This window comes from Mus musculus, chromosome 7 (assembly GCF_000001635.26).
Source record: "Mus musculus strain C57BL/6J chromosome 7, GRCm38.p6 C57BL/6J".
NCBI classification, from domain to species: Eukaryota; Metazoa; Chordata; class Mammalia; order Rodentia; family Muridae; genus Mus; species Mus musculus.
This window is the reverse complement of record NC_000073.6, coordinates 144,455,692-144,478,246: the sequence shown is the minus strand read 5'-3', so window position 1 is coordinate 144,478,246 and position 22,555 is coordinate 144,455,692. Positions and strand designations below refer to the sequence as shown.

At 49.5% G+C, this 22,555-nt stretch overlaps 2 protein-coding genes across 31 annotated transcripts in view; both read left to right on the top strand.

Moving 5' to 3' along the window:
* Ppfia1 (protein tyrosine phosphatase, receptor type, f polypeptide (PTPRF), interacting protein (liprin), alpha 1) overlaps window positions 1–1,492 on the top strand; it is a 77,008-nt gene extending 75,516 nt beyond the window's left edge. For 21 of the 25 annotated variants that reach the window (XM_006508610.3, XM_030242539.1, XM_017322222.2 and 18 more), the window contains one exon: window positions 258–1,489. Coding sequence is in view for 5 of the 25 variants with exons in the window: in XM_006508604.4 (XP_006508667.1) it covers window positions 258–283 (26 nt within the window). In the remaining 20 variants the exon portion in view is untranslated. Of the gene's footprint in view, window positions 1–257 lie in introns of all 25 variants that reach the window. The other 4 variants (NM_001033319.2, NM_001195086.1, XM_006508611.3 and 1 more) reach the window with 2 other exon arrangements.
* Window positions 1,493–6,686: 5,194 nt separating this feature from the next.
* The window catches only part of Cttn (cortactin), a 35,837-nt gene continuing 19,968 nt past the window's right edge, over window positions 6,687–22,555 (top strand). For 3 of the 6 annotated variants that reach the window (XR_001785469.2, XR_003946381.1, XR_003946382.1), the window contains exons 1-7: window positions 6,687–7,558; window positions 12,200–12,293; window positions 14,249–14,335; window positions 14,871–14,944; window positions 16,939–17,068; window positions 20,468–20,578; window positions 21,752–21,806. Coding sequence is in view for 3 of the 6 variants with exons in the window: in NM_001357116.1 (NP_001344045.1) it covers window positions 14,249–14,335; window positions 14,871–14,944; window positions 16,939–17,068; window positions 20,468–20,578; window positions 21,752–21,806 (457 nt within the window). In the remaining 3 variants the exon portion in view is untranslated. The remainder of the gene's footprint in view (window positions 7,559–12,199; window positions 12,294–14,248; window positions 14,336–14,870; window positions 14,945–16,938; window positions 17,069–20,467; window positions 20,579–21,751; window positions 21,807–22,555) is intronic. The other 3 variants (NM_001357116.1, NM_001252572.1, NM_007803.5) reach the window with 1 other exon arrangement.

The following is a 22,555-nucleotide window of genomic DNA, read 5'->3' as shown; positions in this document are numbered from 1 at the left end:
GTCTAGAGAGCTGCTGTTTAGGCATATAGCTAAGGGTGACTCTTCCAGGCCCAGGCCTCCCTCATCTCTCTTTGCTCCTAAGCCCCCTCTTTTCCAGGACTGCTATCCTGATGGGTTTTGTTTGTTTTTGTTTTCTGCTTCTTTTAATTAATATCTGTAGACATATGCTTGGGGACTGGGTCTAGGTGACAGGTGGCTATGGGGTGGCCCTGTGTTGGCAGTCTGTGCTGAGAGGAAGTGTCTTTGCTTACTTGCAGTTTACCCACACTACTTCTACAGATGACGTCGCTGAGGCACGGACGGTGTAGAGCTCGTCTGGCAACTTTTGCTATGTGGACCCAAGATATTTTATTACAGAGTTTTTAAACTAGTGAAGAAAAAAATCATAAATACCATAGAGAAAATATTTTAGAATTGACTGTTTCTTATATTTATGTAAACTTATGCCTCCTCATTTATATAGTTACTTACTCTTTCATGTATATCCAGGCTATAAATATCCTTTTGAGTCAACTCATGTTCTTATACCTAATTTTAGTCTTTTAAAGGAATGTACTGTAATGCTTGTGTATAAATCTGAGCAAATATAGGGCTTTTGTAAATTATGCATTTACTGTAATTATTCCTGTTTAATTTTTTAATGATGAACCCGACAGAGGAAAGGATTTTGCTACGTTTATAAAGTCATCATGATACAAGCCATGTGCATTCTCCTCTACCCAGCTCTGTAACAATCATTCTGAAAGAAGCAGACTTTATTTCCAGATGTTTTCTGTCATATTTTAATGACTGACCTTAACCATACTTTTTCTAGACAAAATCTCAGCTTCCATTAGACTTGAGACTGATGGTCAGGACTCTGTGAACAGCCCTTACCCCAACCACATCCCTAGCCCTGCTCTGGACATGGGTGGATTGTCTCCAGAGGCTGAGCAGGGCCCTGAGCTGGTAACAGCACTCTACAGGGGCAGGGTGGCCTCACCTGCAGACTGAGCAGCTGATGGAGCCTCGAAGCCATCTCCCTCCCTCCACACTCATCAAGGACCAATCATGGGGCAGGTGCTCATTTCCTGGCTGGGGCAGAGCAGGTGAAAGCAAGAGACTTCAGCGGAGCAGGCAGCCTGCAACTCCAATAAAGGCCTTATTTTTCTTGTATAAACTGTCTTACATTTATTTGTAACTGTTGTAAGAGTGGACCTAGTTCTCCACTCAGCTGTCTTGCTAGCCTCCTGACTGACTTCAGTGAACTAAGAAGCCACAGGGCTCAGGCACACATGTGCGTATTTATTGTGTAGCTGATGTGGGAGAGGCTTTTATATTTGCTTTCTGCTTTTAATTCATCTGGACAGTTGGTTGTTCTGTTTTTCTGTTAATCGTTTGTGACCCTCCCGATTATATAACAGTCTGTGCAGTCAACTTCTGAACTGTTTTTATCACAGTGTTATTTATTGCTGTTTTTCAATAAAGTCCCCAGCATTTTCCACTGCCAGTTAAGAGTGCTGTGAACAGGCGTCGGCTGCCTTATGCTCTGCTGAAGGTGCAGCAGGGTAGGAGATGGCACAGGGCTGCAATGGCCTGAGCAGCCTCAGAGCCATTCCCCACTACACTCACCCCAGGCAGTTCTTCTGAAAGTTGTGTCTCCTCAAGACTGCCAGCTTTCCCAGGTCATGTCTGAGTGGGTGTGGATTAGGGTCCTCCTGACCCTCCCTTCTGTTTACAGCTTGTCTGCTGACCTGTGCCACAGGCCTGCAAAACCTTATTTGCTGGAGGCAACCATTAGGGCCAGGGAGATGACTTTAGTGGGTAAGGTGCTTGCCTTACAAACAAAAGGACTTGAGGTTAGATCCCAGACCTCACGGGGTGTGTGTGTGTGTGTGTGTGTGTTGCCTTAGTGTGTGTGTGTGTGTTGCCTTAGTGATTAAGAACACACACATCTTTCAGAGGATCTGAGTTCAATACCCAACACCCACATGGTAGCTCATTTCTGTTCAACTCTGGTTAGTTCCAGGATTTCCGATGCCTGCTCTGTCCTCTTCCAGCACAGATGCATAAAGCAGAAAATTCACATGTTCCTTGGTTCCTTGGTGATAGTTGAGAATTTTTAGTAAAACGTAGCAGTTTCTTTCCCAAGAACACTGCCACATGCTGCTTTCCTCTGTCACCTTTGGCAGGAATGGGGATGTAAGCATCCCTGGTTTAATTCTGATAGGGCCATACTCATGACCCCTCCCAGTACTGAACCACCTCTGAGCCACCCACAGTGAAGCATACATGGATTAACAGGACTTGGGAAGCAGAGCAGAACTTCAGGCTCAACGCCAGCCTTGGCAGCACAGTAGAAACTCTCTCAAAGATTAAACAAGCAGGACTGAGTAGATGGTCAGTAGGCAAAAGTAATGATGTAGCCAGATGTGGGAGTGCATGTCTATAATCCTGATGCAGCTTGATGGGACCCGGGAGGATCCCTGGAATCTTACAGACCTGCTGTAGACCACAGAGAACAACAAAAGACCACACAGAGATAGAGAATACTCTTTCCGGGGACTGGAGGGCGAGCTCAGCAGTTAAGACAAGTTTGGTTCCTAGCACCCACATCAGAAATTTTACAACCCTCTGACTTCAGCTTCAGGGGCTCTGACACCCTCTTCTGGCCTCTGAGAGCATCAGAATACCATAAATATAGAGGGAAAAACCTGGGAAACAGGAAGCTCTGAGATAAAACTACCCACATCCTTCTTCGCCTGTTAACCAGCATATACTGTTTGATTTTTTTTTTTTTTCTGTTTTGAGACAGGGTCTCTCTATATATCCTTAGCTGTCCTAGAACTCACTCTGTAGACCAGAGTGACCTTGCTTCTGCCTCCTGAATGCTGGGATTAAAAGTGTGCACCACTGTATCTAGCTTGTATGTCTGGATTTTTGTTACCGACTGGGATGATAAAAATGGTAGAATAACCACACAGCATAAAAATAAGGATCTGGGTTCCATCCTCCACAACACATGTGGAAAGTTGTTTCGGACTGCTTTTGTTGTTTTAAAGATTTATTATCGAAGAGGGAAGTGGGAAGGGAAAGAGGTGTGTGTGTGTGTGTGTGTGTGTGTGTGTGTGTGTGTGTTTGTGTGTGTTTATATGGATCCCAAAAGAGGATGTTGGATGTGCAGAAACTGAAATTACAAATAGTTATGGCCCTCTTGTGGGTGCTATGAACCAAAATCCGGTCCAAATCCTCTGGAAGAACAGCAAGTGGTTTTAGCCACTGAACTATTTCTCCAGCATCCTTGGCTTGGTTTGTTTTTCCAGACAATTTTTCTATGTAAACCTGGCTGGTCCAGAACTTAGCTAGGTAGTCCAGAATAGCCTTCGATTTAGAGTTACTAGGTTAGCCACAATGTCAGAGTTGTATTTGTTTGTTCTGGGACAGAGTCTTGCTTTGTAGCACAGGCTGGCCTTGGATTCTGGATAATTATCCTTCCTCGGCCTCCTGAGTGCTCAGTCCGTATACCCAGACAATGAGAACTGGCTTCAAAGCCACCATTTCCACTCAGGATTGGTTTTCTGGCATAGGAGCTGATAACATCCTCCCCAACCTCCCTTGCACTTGGGCGTCACCTTGGATTGGGAGATGTGGATGGCCTGGTCTTTTGGAGTCCCACATGCTCTTGCCGGGATGGTGGTAGAGGGGCTCTGACTTCCTTTGGCCGCTACAAGGACAAGTCACAGCAAGCCCAGCACTTTGTTGTGTGTGGTTACTTAGGTAGTTTTTGAGGCAGGGTCTTTTTCTACACAGCCACAGCTGTCCTGGAACTTGCTATGTAGATTAGGCCAACCTCAACTCACAGAGCTCCACTTGCTTCTGCTTCCCTCCCTAATGTGGGAATTAAAGATGTGCACTACTGCTCCTGCCTGGTTTTGTTTTGTTTTAAACAAGAGCTGGCTGTATAACTCAGGCTGGCCTAGAACTGTCATCTTCTTGCTTCAGTCTTCCTAAGGCTAGAGTCACAGGCCTGCACCACTAAGCCTGGCTTAACATCTTCACAGCACAATTGGTCCAGAAGCTGACATTAGTGTCACTAGACTAAGAGCCAGGTATCTTCAGAGTTGCCTCCTTTCAGAGGTTCAGGGACCTCTGTGTATTGATACGAAGTCACACAGTCCTCCGAGGGTGAAGTGAAGCTGACTATGGGGAAAATAGAAAAACGATGCAAGAGACAGGTATGGGAACGCTGCAGGTCATTACCACCACAAAGTGTATTTCTCCTAGCCTTCTTGTACTACAGTACCATGGGAAGCAAAGCTACAAGCTACCAAACAATTTTGCTGAAATATATACAAGACATTTGTTCTCACCCCAAAACCCCTTATTTCTTCCACTAAGGTCAATAAAATCTTTACCCTTGCTTTGAGCTTCTTATTGTTCCATGCCTCTGCAGGCTGGGAAATCTGCTAACAGACTCTGACCTGCCTTCACTCTGCCTGTCTCCACCCCTACCCCCACCCCCACCATCCCCCTGTACTCCAGAGAAGTGGCCAATAGCTCCCAGCACCTTTGTGCACTGCCTTTCCTGTTCTGCATTCCAGGGCTCCTGGTTCATTCCTGAAACCGCTGGTCTCTTCGGGCTGAGCTTTGGAGGATACAAACTGTTTGGCCTCAAAGACAGACGATCCATACTTGCAAATCAACTTACTTCCACTTCTTTAAAAGACTGAAAATCTTACTCCTTTCGTCATTATTGAATCAAATAAGATCTATGTGGGAGGCTAGGCGGTGGCTAGGGAGATGGCTCTGCCAGTAGTGATTACAGGACAAACCTGAGGCCTGAGTCCCCAGCACCCACAGAAAAAGCCAAACAGAGGTGTGCACTGGGAATCCCAGCCCCGAGGAGGTAAATGGATGGACTGAGGGCTGCATAGGTGGATGTATGGCTCGGTGGGTGGGTGGATGGGTGTGCATGCTTACTTGACCTACCAGGAACCATACCATCAACAAAACCAGTCTTACCCCCTCCAGCAGCTATCAACTGCCAATAGCTCCTGAGCTAGTGGTGGGAGCCCCATCCCCAGTCCATTCTGGGATGTTGATTGGCTTAATCTTGTGCCAGCAACTACAGCTGTTAGGAGTTCTTGAGTACAGCAGTTCTGCTGTGGCCAGAAAACACTGTTCACTTGTTCTTCTGACCTCAGGCTTTTGTGAATATTATGGGGGCAAATTATTCATTAGTTGATGGATCTTAATTGACTTTGAGTCTAGAATATAGCAGCACTTTGTTGAGTCAGTAGTTCTTTGGAGCTGAGGGGAGAAGGCTGTGTTGTTTGTTTGGTGGTAGTTTTGAGGTACACCCCAGTGAATAGTTTGAAGAAACCAAGACACACAGTGGGCTACTTATTTTACTAGCATTGAACTCAGGTTGTCAGGCTTGGTGGCAGGCACCTTTACCCACTGAGCCATCTCACTGACCTGCACCTCTGATTCTAAGCTGTTCCCATGTGAGAGTTACAGCAAGAGGGGGGTCCTTGTGTGATTTGGAAGTTACTGATTTTCTAGCTGCTACCTCTTCTCAGAAGGGTAAACAAATCTCTGGTTTGGAGGTGAGTTCTCAACTATGGTGCTCAGGCAAAAGCCATCTTCCTGTCTCAGGTGCCCCATCACAGGGACTCAGGCACACACCACTGTCCCTGGTTCAAGAATAGAGCTTGGCTTTTCAGCTTGGGTACGTGGAACTTAGCTTAAGTGACTGACCCCACTTGTTGGGCACGGTTTAGGTACTTAGTATAAAATGATGCCTGTAGTTTTTATTTAACAAAACACTTGAGACCATGGTTTTACTAAAACAACAAGAACAACAACAACTACCCTATGCTAGGAGATGGCTGGGTGTTTGCTCTGCAGGCATGAGGGACTGAGTGTGATCCTCAGAACCAATGAGAGGATGGTGGGTGGAGTGGTGCACATTTGCAATCCCCTCAGCAGAGAAGCAAAGACAGGAGGATCTCTGGGGCCTGCTGACCAGCCAGCTTAGCCTAGTGGATGAACTGCAGGCCAGAGAGATCCTGTCTCAAGCAGTGAGTGGCCTTCCTGAGGAAGATGCCAGAATGTGTCCTTGGACCTCTGTATGTGTGCTCATGCAGTTGAATGCACACTTACATGTGAATTGTGCACACACACATGGGAACATTCTCCTCTGACACCTGACATCTCTTTTTCCTTCCTGATCTATTCATAAATTTTGACAGTTTAGCCTTTTGTTTTCTGCCTTGTGGTGCTAAGGTTGGTACCAGGGCCCTGTACATACTAGACAGGCACTCTACCACTGAATTACATCCCTAACCTCCCTCTTTCATCTCCTTTCTCCTCCTCCTCCTTCTGGAGAGGGGGGCAGGAGAGACAGAATCCCTCACTTGGCTGATCAGGACCAGACTGGCCTCTAAGTGATCCACTTGGCCGCTGCCTTATTAGCTAGCTTTGTTATACAGTCCAGGACACCTGTCTAGGGATGGACCACAGTGGGTTGGCCCTCCTGTATCAAGACAATCATGCCCACAGAATAACCTAAATAAGACAAGTACACATTTGAGATTTTTTTAAAAAAAAATGTGATTCTAGGCTGTTTCAAGTTGACAGTTAATGTCAACTAGGACAGATAGATGAGTGGATGGATAGATAAGTAGATGGATGGTTGACACATGGGTGTATAGGTGACATGTTGGTTAGTTTTTGTCAACTTGACACTAGAGTAATCTTGGAAGAGGAAACCTCAGTTGATGAATTGCCATCAGACTGGCCTGTAGGCTAGTCTGTGGGGGCATTTTCTTGGTTACTGATTGATTCAGAAGGGCCCAACCCACCGTTGTGGGTTGCCACCCTTACACTGGTAGACCTGGGATGTGAAAGAAAGGCTGAGCAAGCCAGTATGCAGCACTCCTTCATAGTCTCTGTTTCAGTTCCTGCCCTGCCTGAGTTCCTGTTCTAACTTCCTTCCCTCAGTGATGGACTATAATTTATGAGCCAAATAAGCAGTTTTCTCCCCAAGCTGTATTTGATCAGTTCTTTTTGTTTTGTTTTGTTTTGTTTGTTTTTCGAGACAGGGTTCAGTTTTTTGATCACAATAGGAAGCAGATAGATGGAAGAATGGATGAACAGATGTATGGCTAGATGAGTGGGTGTATGGGTAGATGGGCAGAAGGACAGATTGGTGGATTGGTGGGTAGAAGATTGACAGGGGAGTGAATGATGCTGTGTAGATCCATGCGTGGGTAGAGAGTTGCAGGGTGGATACATGGTTGGAAGCTGGGTTGAGGGTGAATGTGTGTTGGACAGGGCTTGACGGGTGTTTCTAAATCGGATCTCCGCAGCTGACTGGCGGCCGAGCTGCCTATGAGTCCTGGAACTGTGTATCCTGCTTTCTTGATCAGCTAACAGGAATACGGGGCGGGGACGGCCTGGAATAGGGCGGGATCTTGCGTGGCCCCGGATGCGGCCCCGCCTCCGCGGAACCGGAAGTGAGCGGGCACAGGGAGCGGCGGGGCGCGGCGGGAGCCTGGTGGACCCTGCTGGTGCGGTGAGCGGGGGATGGGCGTCCTAGAGAGCTGCTGGGGGACAGGAAGGGTGTGGGATGATGAGTTGTCAGGGTGCCGGGCCTGGACGGGAGGTTGGGGTACAGGGTCTGGACTGGGCCCAGGTGATCCGAGTGCGGGGCAGGGTCGGGGCCCAGGGGTGCAGGGCCAGGATCTGTTGGTCGAGGCCTCGGAGTGTAGGGCTGGGACCCCTGAGTCAGGATTCCAGGCCAAAACCCGGTGTTCGCGGTGTGGGGCCGGGATTGTGACTTGGGGTGTGTGGCTGGGGTCGGGCGTCGGGACCCGGGCTGCAGGGCTAGGATCGGGGGTTGGAGTGCAGTGCTAGGAGGGGGAACCGGGGTGCAGAGTCAAGGCCAAGGGTTCGCGGTGTGGGTCCGAAATCGGGGGGTTGGGGTTGTGGTGTGGCGCTGGGATTCGGGATTCGGGGTGTAGGGCCAGGATTGGAGGCTCAAAGTCCCGGGTCGCAGGGTCTGGATGGGGACGTCGGAGCCCCGGGTATTGGGCAAGGATCGGAGGTTTCGGACACCAATGCTGAGCCGTTCATCCCGTCATTTGTGGAGTAGCTAGGGGTGCACAGCCGGTCTGGCTCTGAGGGGGCGGGCCCTAGGACACAGGCCCTAGGAATTTTGGACATAAAGAAAGGGGTGGGGTTTCAGAGCAGGAACCCAGGATGAAGTGCTAAGTCGGTTTGGGGTGTTCTAGGTCAGAGTGCATAATTATGGGTCTGTGGTAGTCAGAGTACCAGAACCTGGGAAAAGAATGTAGACCTGAGGCCTGGGAGATGCTGGTGGGGGTAAGGGGACTTTGCTTCTAGAATCTAGTGGAATGATGAGGGCCTGGGGGAAGCTGGTGGGCCTGGGGAGCCTGGGGTTCCAGAACCCAGTGGAATTATGAGGGTCCAAGGACCTGTAGGAAGTTGGTAAGGCTGAGCAGCCGGGTTCCAGCATTGGTCTCTAGTCCTCAGGACTGGGCTGAGAGGCCAACATCTGAGGAAAGGCCTGGGCACCTGAGGGAAATTTGCAATGGGGTCAATGGAAATCCAAGCGCCTAGCTTGCTTCCTGGAGCTAAGGAGCCTGGAATCCAGCCGCCCCTCCTCCTGGGTGTGTGCCCAGTCACTGCAGAGGTGTTTGGGCCTGGTATGTTCCTTTGTTTCCTCTTGGTCCGTGTGAGGGATGGGGACTTGTGGCCAGGGAGAAGGAATTCCCTGTTGTGCCCAGTGAAGCAAGCAGAGGCTTTAGCCCTTCCTAGTGGTTTGCCCTGGCTGCACTGCCTGGGCCTTGCCAGTAAGTAGCCCAAGCTCCAGTAAGTCCTCACCACCCAGTAGACCCTCACAGTCAGAACTTACAGCCCACCCCCCACCCCCCTCCCCCAGCGTCCACCAGGGGTCAGGCCTCTGCTGGCTCACCCAGAGTGAGTCACCAGTTCAGGCCCTGAGTCAACACTGCTTCTCTGTTTGACTGAGAAGGTTGTCACCAGAAGTTTGAAGGAGGGAGAAGCAGCTTTTGTGGGAGCTTCAGATGTAGAAGAGTGCAGAGGTGGGGTTGAAGAACTGATTGTGGTACTAGGTCTCCAGAGCACCCTGGGCCTTGCTAGACAGCTTCTCCACCCAACTTTAGCCCTGGCCCTAGAGCTGACCTTTAATTGAGGGCTTATGACAGTTATGCCTTTAACACCTTGTAAAATGCCAGGGAATTTAATTGGCCCTTCAGACTTTGACCTGTTAGTCGGGAAGGCACCTGGCATAACTCCGCACCGTCCTGAGCATCCTTACCTCCTTGTGCCCCTGGTCTTTGTCCTGGGCATGGTCGTGTCTGCCTACCAGCTTGTCTCTTAATGGAGTCCTGGGCAGGCTAGCCTACTCCGTCTGTGCACTGGCCTCCATAGGCATGGGGTGGGGGTTGCCCTTTCCATAACAACTCCTGACCCAGCCACCTTTGCTCCGCTGCGCTATAGGTATCAGGTTCAGGGCCTCAAGATGGTGGATTCCTCCATCCTGTGACTAGGTCCTCTCTGACTGAGCTTCGTGCTGGCTGTGTGGGGCTGAGTGGCTTTCTCTGTCCCCGTCTGATTTCTATCAGCTTTATTGATATTTCACCCTACACGTGATCACCCGATTGAAGGGTTCAGTGGTTATCGATGTATTCAGAGTTGTACAGCCATCACCACAAACAGTTTTGGCCTTCTCAGAGATCTACATAGAATGTGCATGCCCATGGTCCCAGTGGCTGGGAATGCTGAAGCAGAGGACCTTAAGACCAAGGAGTTCTGGCCAGCCTAGGAACAAACCTGGAGTCTGTCTGTCTGTATGTGTCTCTCTTTCTACTCCTCCCTCCCACTCCCTTTTTGGTGGTGGTTGGGATGCATTTGAGACGGATCTCTATAGCTTTGATTAACCGGAAACTCACTACGTACACCAGCATGCCCCCTACACTTGCAGCCATCCTCCTGCCTCCTGAGTGTTGGGATTATAGGCTGTGGGCACACACTATCAAGCTGGGCCGCTCTGCTCTGTCCTTTAGAAAAGAACGAAACTGGATATCTTAGCCTCGAATTTCCCCTGATTAGCTCTCCTCTCAGCCCTCCTCCCACATTGCCAGCACCCCCCACATCCCATTTGCTGGGGATCAAGTACAGAGCCTCGAACACACAAAGCTTGTATTCCACCCATGAGCTCCAGCCCTGCCTTTTTCCTCCGTTTCCTTTTTTGTTTGTTTTGAGATGAGATCCTTCCATTGAGCTCCTATGTTTAAGTGTCATTCCCCCAGTCCCCTATCACTGTGCCTGGCATCTTTGTTATTAAACAGGTTAGCTATCTTTTTAACTAATGATTAGTAAGTGCTCTTTATATATTCGGAATCCATTATTTGAAAACCATTCTTCTTCCACAGGTCATCCTGTCACGTGTTTGCTTCTTGGCAGGGTCTCATTCTGTAGTCCAGGCTAGCCTCAAACTCTACAGCCTCCACCTCAGCGCCCTGAGTGCTGGGTTCTAGTTTATATGCTGCCATACAGGTTCTTGTTGGTTTTCTGGTGGTTATCTTTTGAGGAACCAAAAAACATTTGAGCATTTAGATGAGAAGGCTCAGTGGGCAAAGGACACTTGCCACTGAGCCTGACACCTTGAGTTCAGTCCCTGGGACATATGTGGCAGGAAAGATTCAGGCTATCTATCCTCCGACTTCCATAAGCACACCACAGCACACTTGTTGCTCCACAGACCCATACATGGACACAAACAGACACATCCATACACATAGACACATAAAGGCAGACAGAAAGACATACACAGAGTACTTCCCAGTGTGTTTATTCTGTTTTTATATCCTTGTGTTCTTTTTTTTTTTTTTTTTTTTTTTTTTTGGTTTTTCGAGACAGGGTTTCTCTGTAGCCCTGGCTGTCCTGGAACTCACTCTGTAGCCCAGGCTGGCCTTGAACTCTGCCTCCCAAGTGCTGGGATTAAAGGCATGCGCCACCACGCCCGGCTGTATATATATCCTTGTGTTCTTAACATAACATCTGAGATGTTATCAGCAAATTGCAGTCAGAAGCATTCATGTTCATTTCAGTCCTTTGGTGTGTGAGAGATGGGTACAGGGGCCTTATTTAGATCCCAGATTACACAGACTTATTTTTCAGTTGGTTGTTTTCGTGGTTCTGAAGTTGAGAACATTGAGCATACAGCTAGGGACATGGCTGGGTTGCAGAGTGTTTGTGGAGTAAGACCCCGGTCTCAACCCCAGCATTGCTGCTCACTGGCTCCATATCTGGCTTTCCACATGGATTCTGGGATCAAGTGCAGGTCATGAGGCTTGTGCAGCAAGCACTTGTATCTGCTGAGCCATCTCCCAGCCCTGATGAATGGGCTGTGACTAGTGGGTTTTTTGTTTGTTTGTTTGTTTGTTTGTTTTTTTGTTTTGTTTTGTTTTTTTAAAGGTGGTCTCACATAGCCCAGGCTGGCTAAGGATGGGAGTTATAGAACTCTGGTCCCCCTGCCTCTACCTCAAAGCACTAGGATCGCAGGTGTGTGCCATTGTGCTGGCTCATGTTTTAGCTTTTAGAGGCAGGCTGTCCTGTCTCTGCCGCAGCTGGAGTCATAGGCGTGTGCTGCCATGCCAGGCTTCGGTTTCTAAATGCAGTGACAGAGTTCTGTCGCCCTCCGCCTTCATACATTAGAATGGGAAAGAAATGTTCTATCTCAGCTGTACAGCGAGCAGGGCAGGTGCCGACCACAGAGGCTGAGATCTCAGCTGCATTTGGGGTTGGTGGGGGGGGTTGGCTAAGTATGGGGGGTGAGGTCTTTGAATCTGCGGAGTCCTCTGGTTCCTGTGGGCTCTAGTTAGAAAGAGGCTGGTCTTCCTGTCCGCTGATGTAATTATAGGCAGCTTATATATATATACCTGATTTTTGCTTTTTTGAGTCAGGGTTCTTCATTGGTCTGGAAATCACTAAGTAAGCTATATAGCCTTCTCTCTCTCTCTCTCTATATATATATGTATATATATAGAGAGCGAGATAGAGAAAGCAAGCACTCGGAGTATCTCTAAAAGTGCCTTGCAGGGCTTGAGGTGAGGTTGCCCGAATAGCCTGGTACAGGTGTGCTGAGCCTCCAGTCTTCTCTTCATAGGTAATCATTGATCATCGCAGATGCCCTCATATTCCACTTTGGATTCCTTGGATTCGGACAGACTCTGAACTGCTTTTCCCAGCAAAAGAGAAAGGTTTGTGTGTTGTGACAGCTCCAGTATGCTTTCTCTTGGGTCAGATGTAGAAAGGGCTCTCTTCCTGACTCTGCAGGGAGAGACCTGGGGTAAGTGAGGGTACAATAACCTTTGCAAAGAAATCTGATGCTGGGACCTAGAAGGATAGTTCTGTAGGTAAAATGTTTGCCATGCAAGCCTAAGGACCCAAGTTTGGATCCCAAGCATCCAAGTAAGAGTTGGGCACACATCTGTAAAGTGCTGGGGGCAGCAAGAGGCAGATCCCTGGAATCACTGGTCAGCCTAGCCAGTTGACAAGCTCTGGGTTCAGTGGTGAGACAGTGTCTCAAAAATGAGGAAGAGGAGGCTAGTGAGTCGGCTCAGTGTGTAAGAGCATCACTGCCAGGCTAGAGAGCTTAAATCCAACCTCTGGGACCTGTATATGGTGAAGGCAAGAGTGGCAGGTGCTGTGATCACAGCCCGTTAAGGGCTGGGGAGATGGCTCAGTGTTCACCACACGAATGTGAGTTCTGAGCCTCAGAACTCAGGTAAATGCCAGGTGGGCCTGGGTAGGAGATCCAAAGAGCAAGCTGGCTGGTGAGACTAGCCTTATCCAGGAGCTGTGGGTCTGACTGAGAGATCCTGCCTCAGTGAATAAGGTGGAAGAGTGACGGAGGACACACACATGGGCATGCGTGTTTATGATTTGCAGACATGAGTACTCCCCCAAAATGAAAAAAAGAGAAAGAAAAATCTTGTCAAAAGTGGGTCATGTCTGGAACATTCTTTGCCCACAGGATTTGCCGTCTCATTACCAGCTTCTAATGTGAGGAAGGCTGCACTGTGCCCCCCAAATTGCAAACCTGCCCTTCACCAAGCTGCTGGAGGCAGGTTACTGGCCTGGTTGCTTACCTTAAGACAGCCATCATAGTCCTAGGAACTCATTAAAGCCAAGATAATCTTTTTAAATTGTGGTAAAATAAAACATACATTTGCCAGGAGTGACACTTAGGGTATACCAGAACTGCATGCTCCCTGTCCCTGTGCTGCTCCTGGAGTGTGCAGTCACCCTAAGACTGATCAGGGTGAGGTCCTCATTGGTGGAGAACATGCACACCCCACTTTGTTGATTTGAAATGGAGTCCTACTCTGTCGCCCAGTCTGGTCTGGCCTTAAACTTATAGCAGTCCTCCTGCCTCAGCCTACCTACTGCTCAGATTATAGGTGTAAGTCACCGAACCGCTTTCCCTTTTATTGTAGGTGTGAGTGTTCTGTCTGCACGTATGTCTATACCACATGTTTGCAGTGCCCACGAGGGCCCAGAGAAGGCATTGGGTCCTCTAGAGCTGGAGTTACAGTGAGCTGCCGCATGGGTGCTGGCGACTGAAGCTTGGTTCAGAAGCTTGGAAGAGCAGCAAGTGCTCTTAACCTCTGAGCCATTTTTCCAGTCCCAACCATGTTTTTTGGTTTTTGTTTTTTTGAGTAAGGGTTCTTCATGGTCTGGCAGTCAGTAAGTAGGCTAGGCTGGCCAGTGAGCCCCTCAGATCCTCCTGCCTCCCAGGCCACTAGAGTTACAAATGTCCTCATCACAATGAGATTGTTTTTCTACATGGATGCCAAAGCAAGCCTTGCATGGAGCTGTCTCCCCAGCTCCACCTTCAGGACTCTTTTTTTTTTTTTTTTTTTTTTTTTTTGGTTTTTTCGAGACAGGGCTGTCCTGGAACTCACTTTGTAGACCAGTCTGGCCTCGAACACAGAAATCCGCCTGCCTCTGCCTCCCAAGTGCTGGGATTAAAGGCGTGTGCCACCACCACCCTGCTACCTTCAGGAGTCTTAATATGAAGCTGTGATTCGTGCAGGTGTCCTGGAGTTCAGTGACTGTCCTCTGCGGGGAGGTGGCTTCCTAAGGGTTTGGGTCAAGGCTTCTCTGGAGTGCTGGGGTGACTCTCCTAGGTGACTCTCTGCCGCTCTTGCAGATGTGGAAAGCCTCTGCAGGCCATGCTGTGTCCATCACGCAGGATGATGGAGGAGCTGATGACTGGGAGACTGATCCTGATTTTGTGGTAGGAGTCACCAGCCTGCTTTGTCTTACTGGCTGTTTGCCTCTGAGGTTCCCAGCCTGCCCCTGCACTGAGCTGCATAATTTCCTCCAGGGCACAGGGGTACAGCTTAGACGTACTAGTTAGGGTCTGGGATATACTAATTAGGGCATAAGATAAGTAAATTAGGGTGCCAGGTGTACTGTTTAGGTCTCAGGGCATACAAGTTAGGCATGAGAGTACTACATATTTCTCTAGGATGGGAATTATAGTATTTAGGGTATGGGGTGTGCTAGTTAAAATGGGGGGGAGTATGCTAGTTAGGGTACAGGATGTGCTAGTTGGGCTCAAGGTATACTTGTTAAATCATGTATTAGTTTGAGCTCAGGGTGTACTAATAGGGTTCAGGGTATACTAGTTAGAGTACAGAATGTACTAGTCCTCAGGGTGTTCTAGTTAGGGCATGTACCACTGGCTCTTCCAGGGTAGAGATACACTAGTTAGGGTTTAGGGAATGCTTTTTTAGGGTGTGGGATGTGCTAACTTCTTCTCTTTGCAGAATGATGTGAGTGAAAAGGAGCAGAGATGGGGTGCTAAAACCGTGCAGGGATCGGGGCACCAGGAACACATCAAGTAAGTACCTTATGGCACCCCACTCTCCCACACACCGTGCCCATAGGGTGAGATCAGAGCGGGCCTCCCTGCCTCTCCAGGTGAAGATCGTTAAGAGTCTAGTGTTTGTGCGTGGGCCTAAGGTGTCAGGCACACACAGATAATGGACAGGAGACCTAGCCATGTCTTTCAACACAGAACACAGTAGCATAAACTCTTCACTTTCAGTGGCAGCTGCTGAGGGTGTGGGATGGCTTTGAGTAACTTGGACCCTAACCATCTTCATTTGGATCATTGTCTACAAGTTGTCTCCTGGAATTTAGTGCTTGACCTTGGGAGCCCAGCTCCAATCTTGTGGAATGTACCATGCATCGAGTCTGACCCAGCACCTTCTGAAATGCCAACTCTACAGCAGCTTGCATCCCTGTCAGGGAGGGCAGGCAGGCCCTCTGCAGACACCTAGATGCTGTTTTAGGCCCCAAAGGGTTAAGAACACATCCTGTATGTCTGCTTTGGTATTTTGGCTGCGGTAATCAGAACGTTTGACTAGGTGCCCAGAAGAGGGCTGTGTGGTGGCTTGGCTTGTAGGTGGATTTTTTTTTTTTTTTTTTTTTTTGAGACAGGGTTTCTCTGTGTAGCCCTGGCTGTACCTGGAACTCACTCTGTAGACCAGGCTGGCCTCGAACTCAGAAATCGCCTGCCTCTGCCTCCCAAGTGCTGGGATTAAAGGCATGCGCCACCACCGCCCGGCTTGTAGGAGGATTGTAGCTGATATTTTTATCTATTTCTGAGATAGAGTCCTGCTGAGTTTCCCTGTCTGGTCCCACCTTCCAAGCTCGTGACATTCTTTCCCATAGTGACTTTCTGAATCTGAGTGTAGAGTAACCCAGCCTACCATGGAAGAGGTTTCGAGTTTCCCTGGTGTAGTAGAAGAGGGGATGGATATGAGGTGAACAGGGATCTGGGCAGCCAAGTGCCTATGAGTCTGTCCCCATCGTTTTAGAACATGATGGGAAGGGTGCATGGGAACACCCATGTGGCTCTCTGGATGGATGAAGACTCCAGGGGGAGGGGCATATGGGAGTCCCATGCTTCCTCTCAGGTTGTTGGTGGTGTTTCTCTTTTGCTGCTCATCAAGATCGGTGGTTCCGGGCCTGGTGTGCCTCTGTCCCCACTTTCGAGCTTGTTCATATGCAGAGCTGTGGGGCCTGTGTCTGCTGCTCAGGAAGGCCCTGTGACACAGCGCCCCAGTGACAGCTGTTTGCAGGCAGACAGGTTCTGGCGCTCCTCACCTGTACACCATTGCTGCTTGTCTTAGTTTGCTCTGCATTGCTATGATAAAGATACTGACCAAACACAACCTAGAGAGAAGCAAAGGGTTCTTTTCACCTTCCAGCTTCTAAGTCCATCACTGAGGGAAGCCAGATCAGGAACTTGCAGGCAAGAACTAAAGCAGAGGCCATGGAGGAAGACTCCTTATAGCTTACTTCTCATGGTTTGCTTGGCTGCTTTCTTATACCACCCAGGCAGATCCCAGGGGCTCTCCCAGCATTAACTCCGCCCCCCAGTGGGCTATGTCCTCCCATATCAGTCATCAAGAAAATGCCCTATAGTAGGTCAGTCTGATGGGGGCATTTTCTCAGTTGAGGTTTCCTCTCTGAGAGGACTCTAGCTTGTATCAAGTTGCCACAATGCTAACCAACATAGCCAGCTCCTTCTGGTGACCTTGGGGGTTTGTAGATGGGACTCTAGGTGACATTTACAGAAATCAACCCTCTATCTGCTGATCTAAGTGAAGGGAAGCTCAGCTGCGCTGCCTCTGGGACTGGCCACATGGTCCTGTGTGGATTTAGACCCATATTCCTCCCACATACAGAGCCTTGGAGGCAGGCACAGTGAACAAACAGGACAGCAATCTCGCTGACTCACAAGGGCATCTGTATTCCTGTTTGTCCTGCTGTCGGGTGAGGTGCATGCCTGGACCCTGACATGGCCCTGCTTTTCCTCCCCTCCAGCATTCACAAGCTTCGAGAGAATGTCTTCCAAGAACACCAGACGCTCAAGGAGAAGGAGCTGGAAACGGGACCCAAGGCTTCCCACGGCTATGGCGGGAAGTTCGGTGTGGAGCAGGATAGGATGGACAGAGTAAGTGGCTGACCGGGCTGAGCTGCTGGCCTGCATGGGTGCATGATGTGGGTGGCAGTCAGACTTTTCCTGAGTCATAGTGTAGAGTGGGGTTTGCTGAGGGTGAGGGGTTGCTCTGAGGGGTCTTCTATAGCTGCCCTCTGGTAAAGTTCTTCTGTGTCTCTAGTAGCTGTTTTACATTGTCAGAGGCCCCAGCCAGTGGCTAGTATGTAGGGGGGGCTCTCTGGGAGAGATCAGCACCATGACCGGCTTTGTGAGCACAACAGAGTCTGGAAGCATCCGTCTCACAGACGTCATTGTCACCATGGCCTATGGTTGAGATGGGCGAAGTCAGCTCTGAGGGCCCTTAGCTCCCATCACATCTGTGGAGTCCACTGACGCTTAGCTTATGTCCTATTTGCATTTGTGGGCCACTCTGTGGCCAGGTGGGGAGGATGTCCATCCTGTCTCAGCTGTGCCTGAGCCCCTGGGAGTGGCATCAATGGTTCTGACTGACAAGCAGATGCTGTGGGCATTTGCTGCATAAACCATCAGTCTGGTAGTGTTTTGCATCTTCTTGCCCCAAGATGAGGGAGTGGAGCCTGCTCTGGCGCTCACTCTAGGCTGGCTGGTTTTTCCAGAGAGAAAGTTGCAGTATGTGAGTGTGTCTCCTGCAGAGCAGGCCTTTGCGCTCTGTTGATGCTGTAACAGTGTAGTCCTGAGTGAGCCGTATGGGGTGGTTCTGATGAGTAGACAGTGATGCTGCTGGGTAGACATGGAAGAGAGGCTCAGCTGCTGCCTGTCTGATGGGTGACTCCCTCACACATGGATTGTATTCAGCTATGCTAGGCACAGAAGGCCATGACCGTGTCTCAAGGAGACACCACTGTCCATTAGAGGAGTGGACTCATTAGCCTGCGGGCACCCTGACTATAGGCTGTGAAGAGACACCATGACCATGGCAACTCTTATGCAGGAAAGCATTTAATTAGGGCTAGCTTACAGTTTCAGAGGTTTAGTCCATTAATCGTCATGTCAGGGAACATGAGCACACACAGACAGACATGGTCCTGAAGATTAGCTGGGAGTTCTCCATTTTGATCTGCAGACAGAGAGAGTGATACTGGGCCTGGCTTGAGAATTTGAAACCCTAAAGCCCACCCACTGTGACACACTTCCTCCAACAAGGCCATACCTAACACCACTCTCTAAGACTGAAATTTCTTTGTGCTCACCTGTCTTGACCTCTGTTTCCTTCGATGAGTTCTCATTGCTACCCTGTGCTGCCATTCTGGGGAGACATGCCCTTCTGAGCTTGCCCTAGAACTCACTACCCTCACTTTGTGCCTGACTGGTCTTCTGTGCTGGGTACCCTGTGCTGTACCTGTGTACTGCCACCTTCTGTGGCTGACTACGCTCAGGACCAGACTGCTCCTAAAAACTTCAGTTTACCTCAGCTATTGACCAGCTGGCTCTCTAGCAGTGGGTGACATTAGCCAGGGTGTTCCATCTTGTTTGACCCCTTAGGCCCTGTACATTGAGGAGAGGTTAGCCCTTGGCTCATGTGAACACCTGAGAATAATCTGTTGTCAAAAACCTGAACACGAATGGCTGAGCTATTCGTAGTCTGTCTTCTCTAGAAACTGAAAACATGTGAATTCCAGAGACTTATTCAGCCAGCCTCATTCAGGGTAGCACATACCTGTGAGGTCCAGGGCTGGAGCCACCGGGACCTTTAGGGATCAGGCGATTGTGGCCTGCCAAGGAGGCTTCTTGCCTTCTCTGCATGATGCTGGTCAAGGCAGATAATAGATATGCTTCTGCCAATAGAAGACCAGAAGCTGTTGAGCGCACATTCCAGCAGAGGTTGGAACCAGGGCCAGCTGTCACTTCAGCCCAGTTTTCTCTTTAATTTCTTTCTGATGGACAATCCTGCCAGGAAATCTCTTTGGCATGGCTGCCTCTTTTTGATTCTTCACTGACAGCTTCTGTGTGGGAGCCTAAAGGCCAAGGACAGGCCACAGTGCCACATGGGGTTTCATAGGCTGTGGCTTATGGTCTGCCATCAGCTGATGACCACAGTGAAGCCTGGGAAGGAGAGAGTGATTCAGCCAAGGTTTTCTCTGTAGACAGTGTTCTGCCTATTACACAGACCTCAGTGGCTTTGAAGAAGGGCGTTGAAGTTGGTGATATGCAGAACAGGGCCCAAGGGCAAGGCCAAACTGAGCAGTTGGCCAATCAACCAAGAGAAGTCTATGGTACACAGGGCTGACATTCTCTGTAGGGCACTCAGTTGGGGTTCTGTGTTGCCAGGAAGGCCAATATAGAGAGAGTCTCTAATGTACTGTGTGGAAGCATCCCCTGTAAATAAAAAGCTGATGGTCTAGTAGCTGAGACAGGAAGTAGAAGGTGGGACATCCAGCAGAGAAGAGGTAGGATTCGAGAAGTCAAGAGCTGGAAGATTCACCTCAGAGTCTGAGGAAGATGGATGTATGAAAGGTAACCAGCCACATGGCAGAACTTAGACTGGTTTAAATGGGATAATTGAGTTCCAAGCTAGTGGGAACAAGCCAAAACTTAGGGCCTAGGCATTTATCATCAAATAAGCCTCCAAGTCGTTATTCAGGAACTGTAGGTGGAAAAGCCCATGGTTACAGGCCAAGAAGCCAGGTTCAGAGGCACAGGGCCCTCTGCATCCCCACTCTGAGCTGTCCTTGTCTAGGAAGGAGCTACACAGACATCATCCATCATGAGAAAGGCCACGGGACTGCTGTGGTGGGCAGCTGGTGACAGTGCAGATATCAGCACTGCTTATGGAAGGGGCTAGGGTGTCTGTTAGGCTGTGGGTTGATGCCCCTTGCATTGCCTATTGGTAGGTCTATAGCCTTGAACAGAAGGCCCTGCAGTCAGGGACCTGCAGCCTTTGGTGAGGGCTGATAGGAGGCTCTTGTGCAGGTAACAGCCCTTGGCTCCTGCCAGTGTGGTCTGCATGTCTGGGAGGTGTGGTATGCATGTGTGCATTGCCACGGCAGTACCTGTATCTGTTTCAGTACAGTCACAAAGTGTGTCTCCTTTGACTCTTGGGTCATAGCCCTGAAAACACCTGACTTTGAGAGAGTGATTGAGGAAATGGGTCTTCCTGTGTATACTTCAGGCTCTGTCCTTTGTTCATGTCTGATCCTGTCACGTTCCTACCTGTCGTCAGGGGTGTTATAGAGGATCTCTAGGTTTGGGGTGCACAGTGGAACCCTGCACCAGGGCTCAGCCATTTCCAGGCTGTGTCCTGGAAGTCGGGGCCCCTCACTGACAAGGGTGCCCTCCTTTTAGCCTCAAGTAGCTGCAGCAACAGAGCTGGGGGGTAGGGTTGCAGTGCCACACTGGGCGTGGGTGCATAATGCCGCATCTTTATTCTTTGTCCAGTCAGCCGTGGGCCATGAGTACCAGTCGAAGCTTTCCAAGCACTGCTCACAAGTGGACTCGGTCCGGGGCTTCGGAGGCAAGTTCGGTGTCCAGATGGACAGGGTGGATCAGGTGCGTGATGGCCAGGACTGCCGGCTCCCTGCCCAGAGCTTCAGGCTGTACTTGTGGCTGCACTTTTGGGTCAGTGCAGCAGTTCACAGGTAGCCTCTGACTCCATGGGACTGTAGTAAGGTTGTTTAGGTAAGAATTTAAATGAGCGTCTCTGATGCTTGCCTCTCTGACCTAAGTGAAGGATGCTGACTATCTAATGGAGACTAGGCAGTGACATGGAGTGATAGGCCTCCGTGTGCTTACTGCAGGCCTCCCTGTGTGCTTAGCCTCTGACTCAGCTATGGTATACCATCAGGGACCTTTTTCATTGTCTTCCTTGGATAGATGTGATTGATAGGGTGGGTTTACTGAACTGCGGTCTTAAAGTCCAGAGGCTCTGTAGTAAACCTGAGGCTGTTCTGATTCTCTCAGCCTGGGTCTGTCAGTAGAGCAGGGCAGCACACTGCTTTCAGTGTGTGTTCTAACTCTAAGACATAGTAGCAGGGTCTGACCATCATGTCCAAAGTGTGAGAGGTACGGAGCCCCAGCTCCGGGTTGCACAGGAAGCAGAATGGATGATGAAGGCAGGCCTGCCATCTTGTTAATGTTCTCAGTAAAGCTTGTTCCGGAAGTCCATGTGGCAGGGGAATTAATTCCAGATCAGCATGCTGTGCCTGGAATAAGTCAGCCAAGCAGGGAGCCTGTGGGGGATGGAGGATTCTGTACACACAGACCGGGTCAGTGATGATTGAGTCTGTAGTTTGACTGTGAAACCGAAGGTCAAAAAACAACATTGTTTAAGCCTGGCTCACACCTGTATCCCCAGCACCTGAGAGGCAGAGGCAGGAGGATTACCTGGAGTTCAAAGTCAGTCTGAGCCACAGAGTGAGACCCTGCACATTAACAAACAGAAATCCAAACACTCAAGGATGGGGAGGCGGCTCAGACCCCAGTGTGGAGTGGGGAGGAGACAGGAGGATGGCTAACAGCCTAGCTCTCCGTTCAGTGAGACCATCTCAAAGGCCTAAAGAAACAGTGATAGAGCAGGACACTGGGCAGCCTCTGGCCTTTATATGTGTGGCACACACACCTAACCACATAACTAAAAGCTTTGTTCTTTGTGTGCCATGAGTTCAGATGGGTTGTCTCCATGGTCCTATTTAAATGCCTGTCCCTTTTGTTTCCGTCCCACAGTCTGCTGTAGGCTTTGAATACCAGGGGAAGACTGAGAAGCATGCCTCCCAGAAAGGTAGGGGGAGCTGGTGCAGCCTGGTGGGGGGAGGCAGGAAGGCCTCTGCTCTGTGCTTTGACCTCTAGGGCCATCTGGCTGTGGCAGGGCCTGTGCCCTCGCTGTCTGTGGTGTACACAGAGCCGGCTGACTCCAGAGGAAGCTGCCTTCTCTTTACCTGAGCAGCTCAGCTCAGTCAGCTCTGTGGCATTGTGGATGAACAGCACATACAAATGTTCCTGGAAGACAGAAAGTAGAGTTGTGGGCCTGTAGTATCCATTCTGTGCCCTGAAGCGTGGGGAAGAAAGTGCTGATTGGGTTTCATGATGTCACATGACTCTGGAGCTGCTTTTTTTGTTTTTGTTTTTGCTTTTAAACTGCAAAGGCAAATTGTTTCTTTACAGTACCCAGTGGTTTGGTTTGGTTTGTTTCTTTTAAGATGATATCATGCTATCATGCCATTGATACTGAACAATTGAACTGAACAGTTCTCCTGCCTCAGACTCATGAGTGCTGGGATTGCAGGCATGTGACACTTCACCTGACTGTCATTTTTGTTTATTTTTGAGACAGGGACTCATTCTGTAGCCTAGGCTGGCTTAGGCTTTATTTTGAAGCCCAGGCTGGCTTCCCACTCCTGGCAATCTTCTGCTTTAGTCTCCTGTGTACTGGGACCGCAGCTGGGTGCAGCCATGCCTGGCTGTGGCCAGTGAGATTTTTCAAGTGGGCAGACACCTTTATTTCTTTGTACCCCTCCCCACTATTTATTT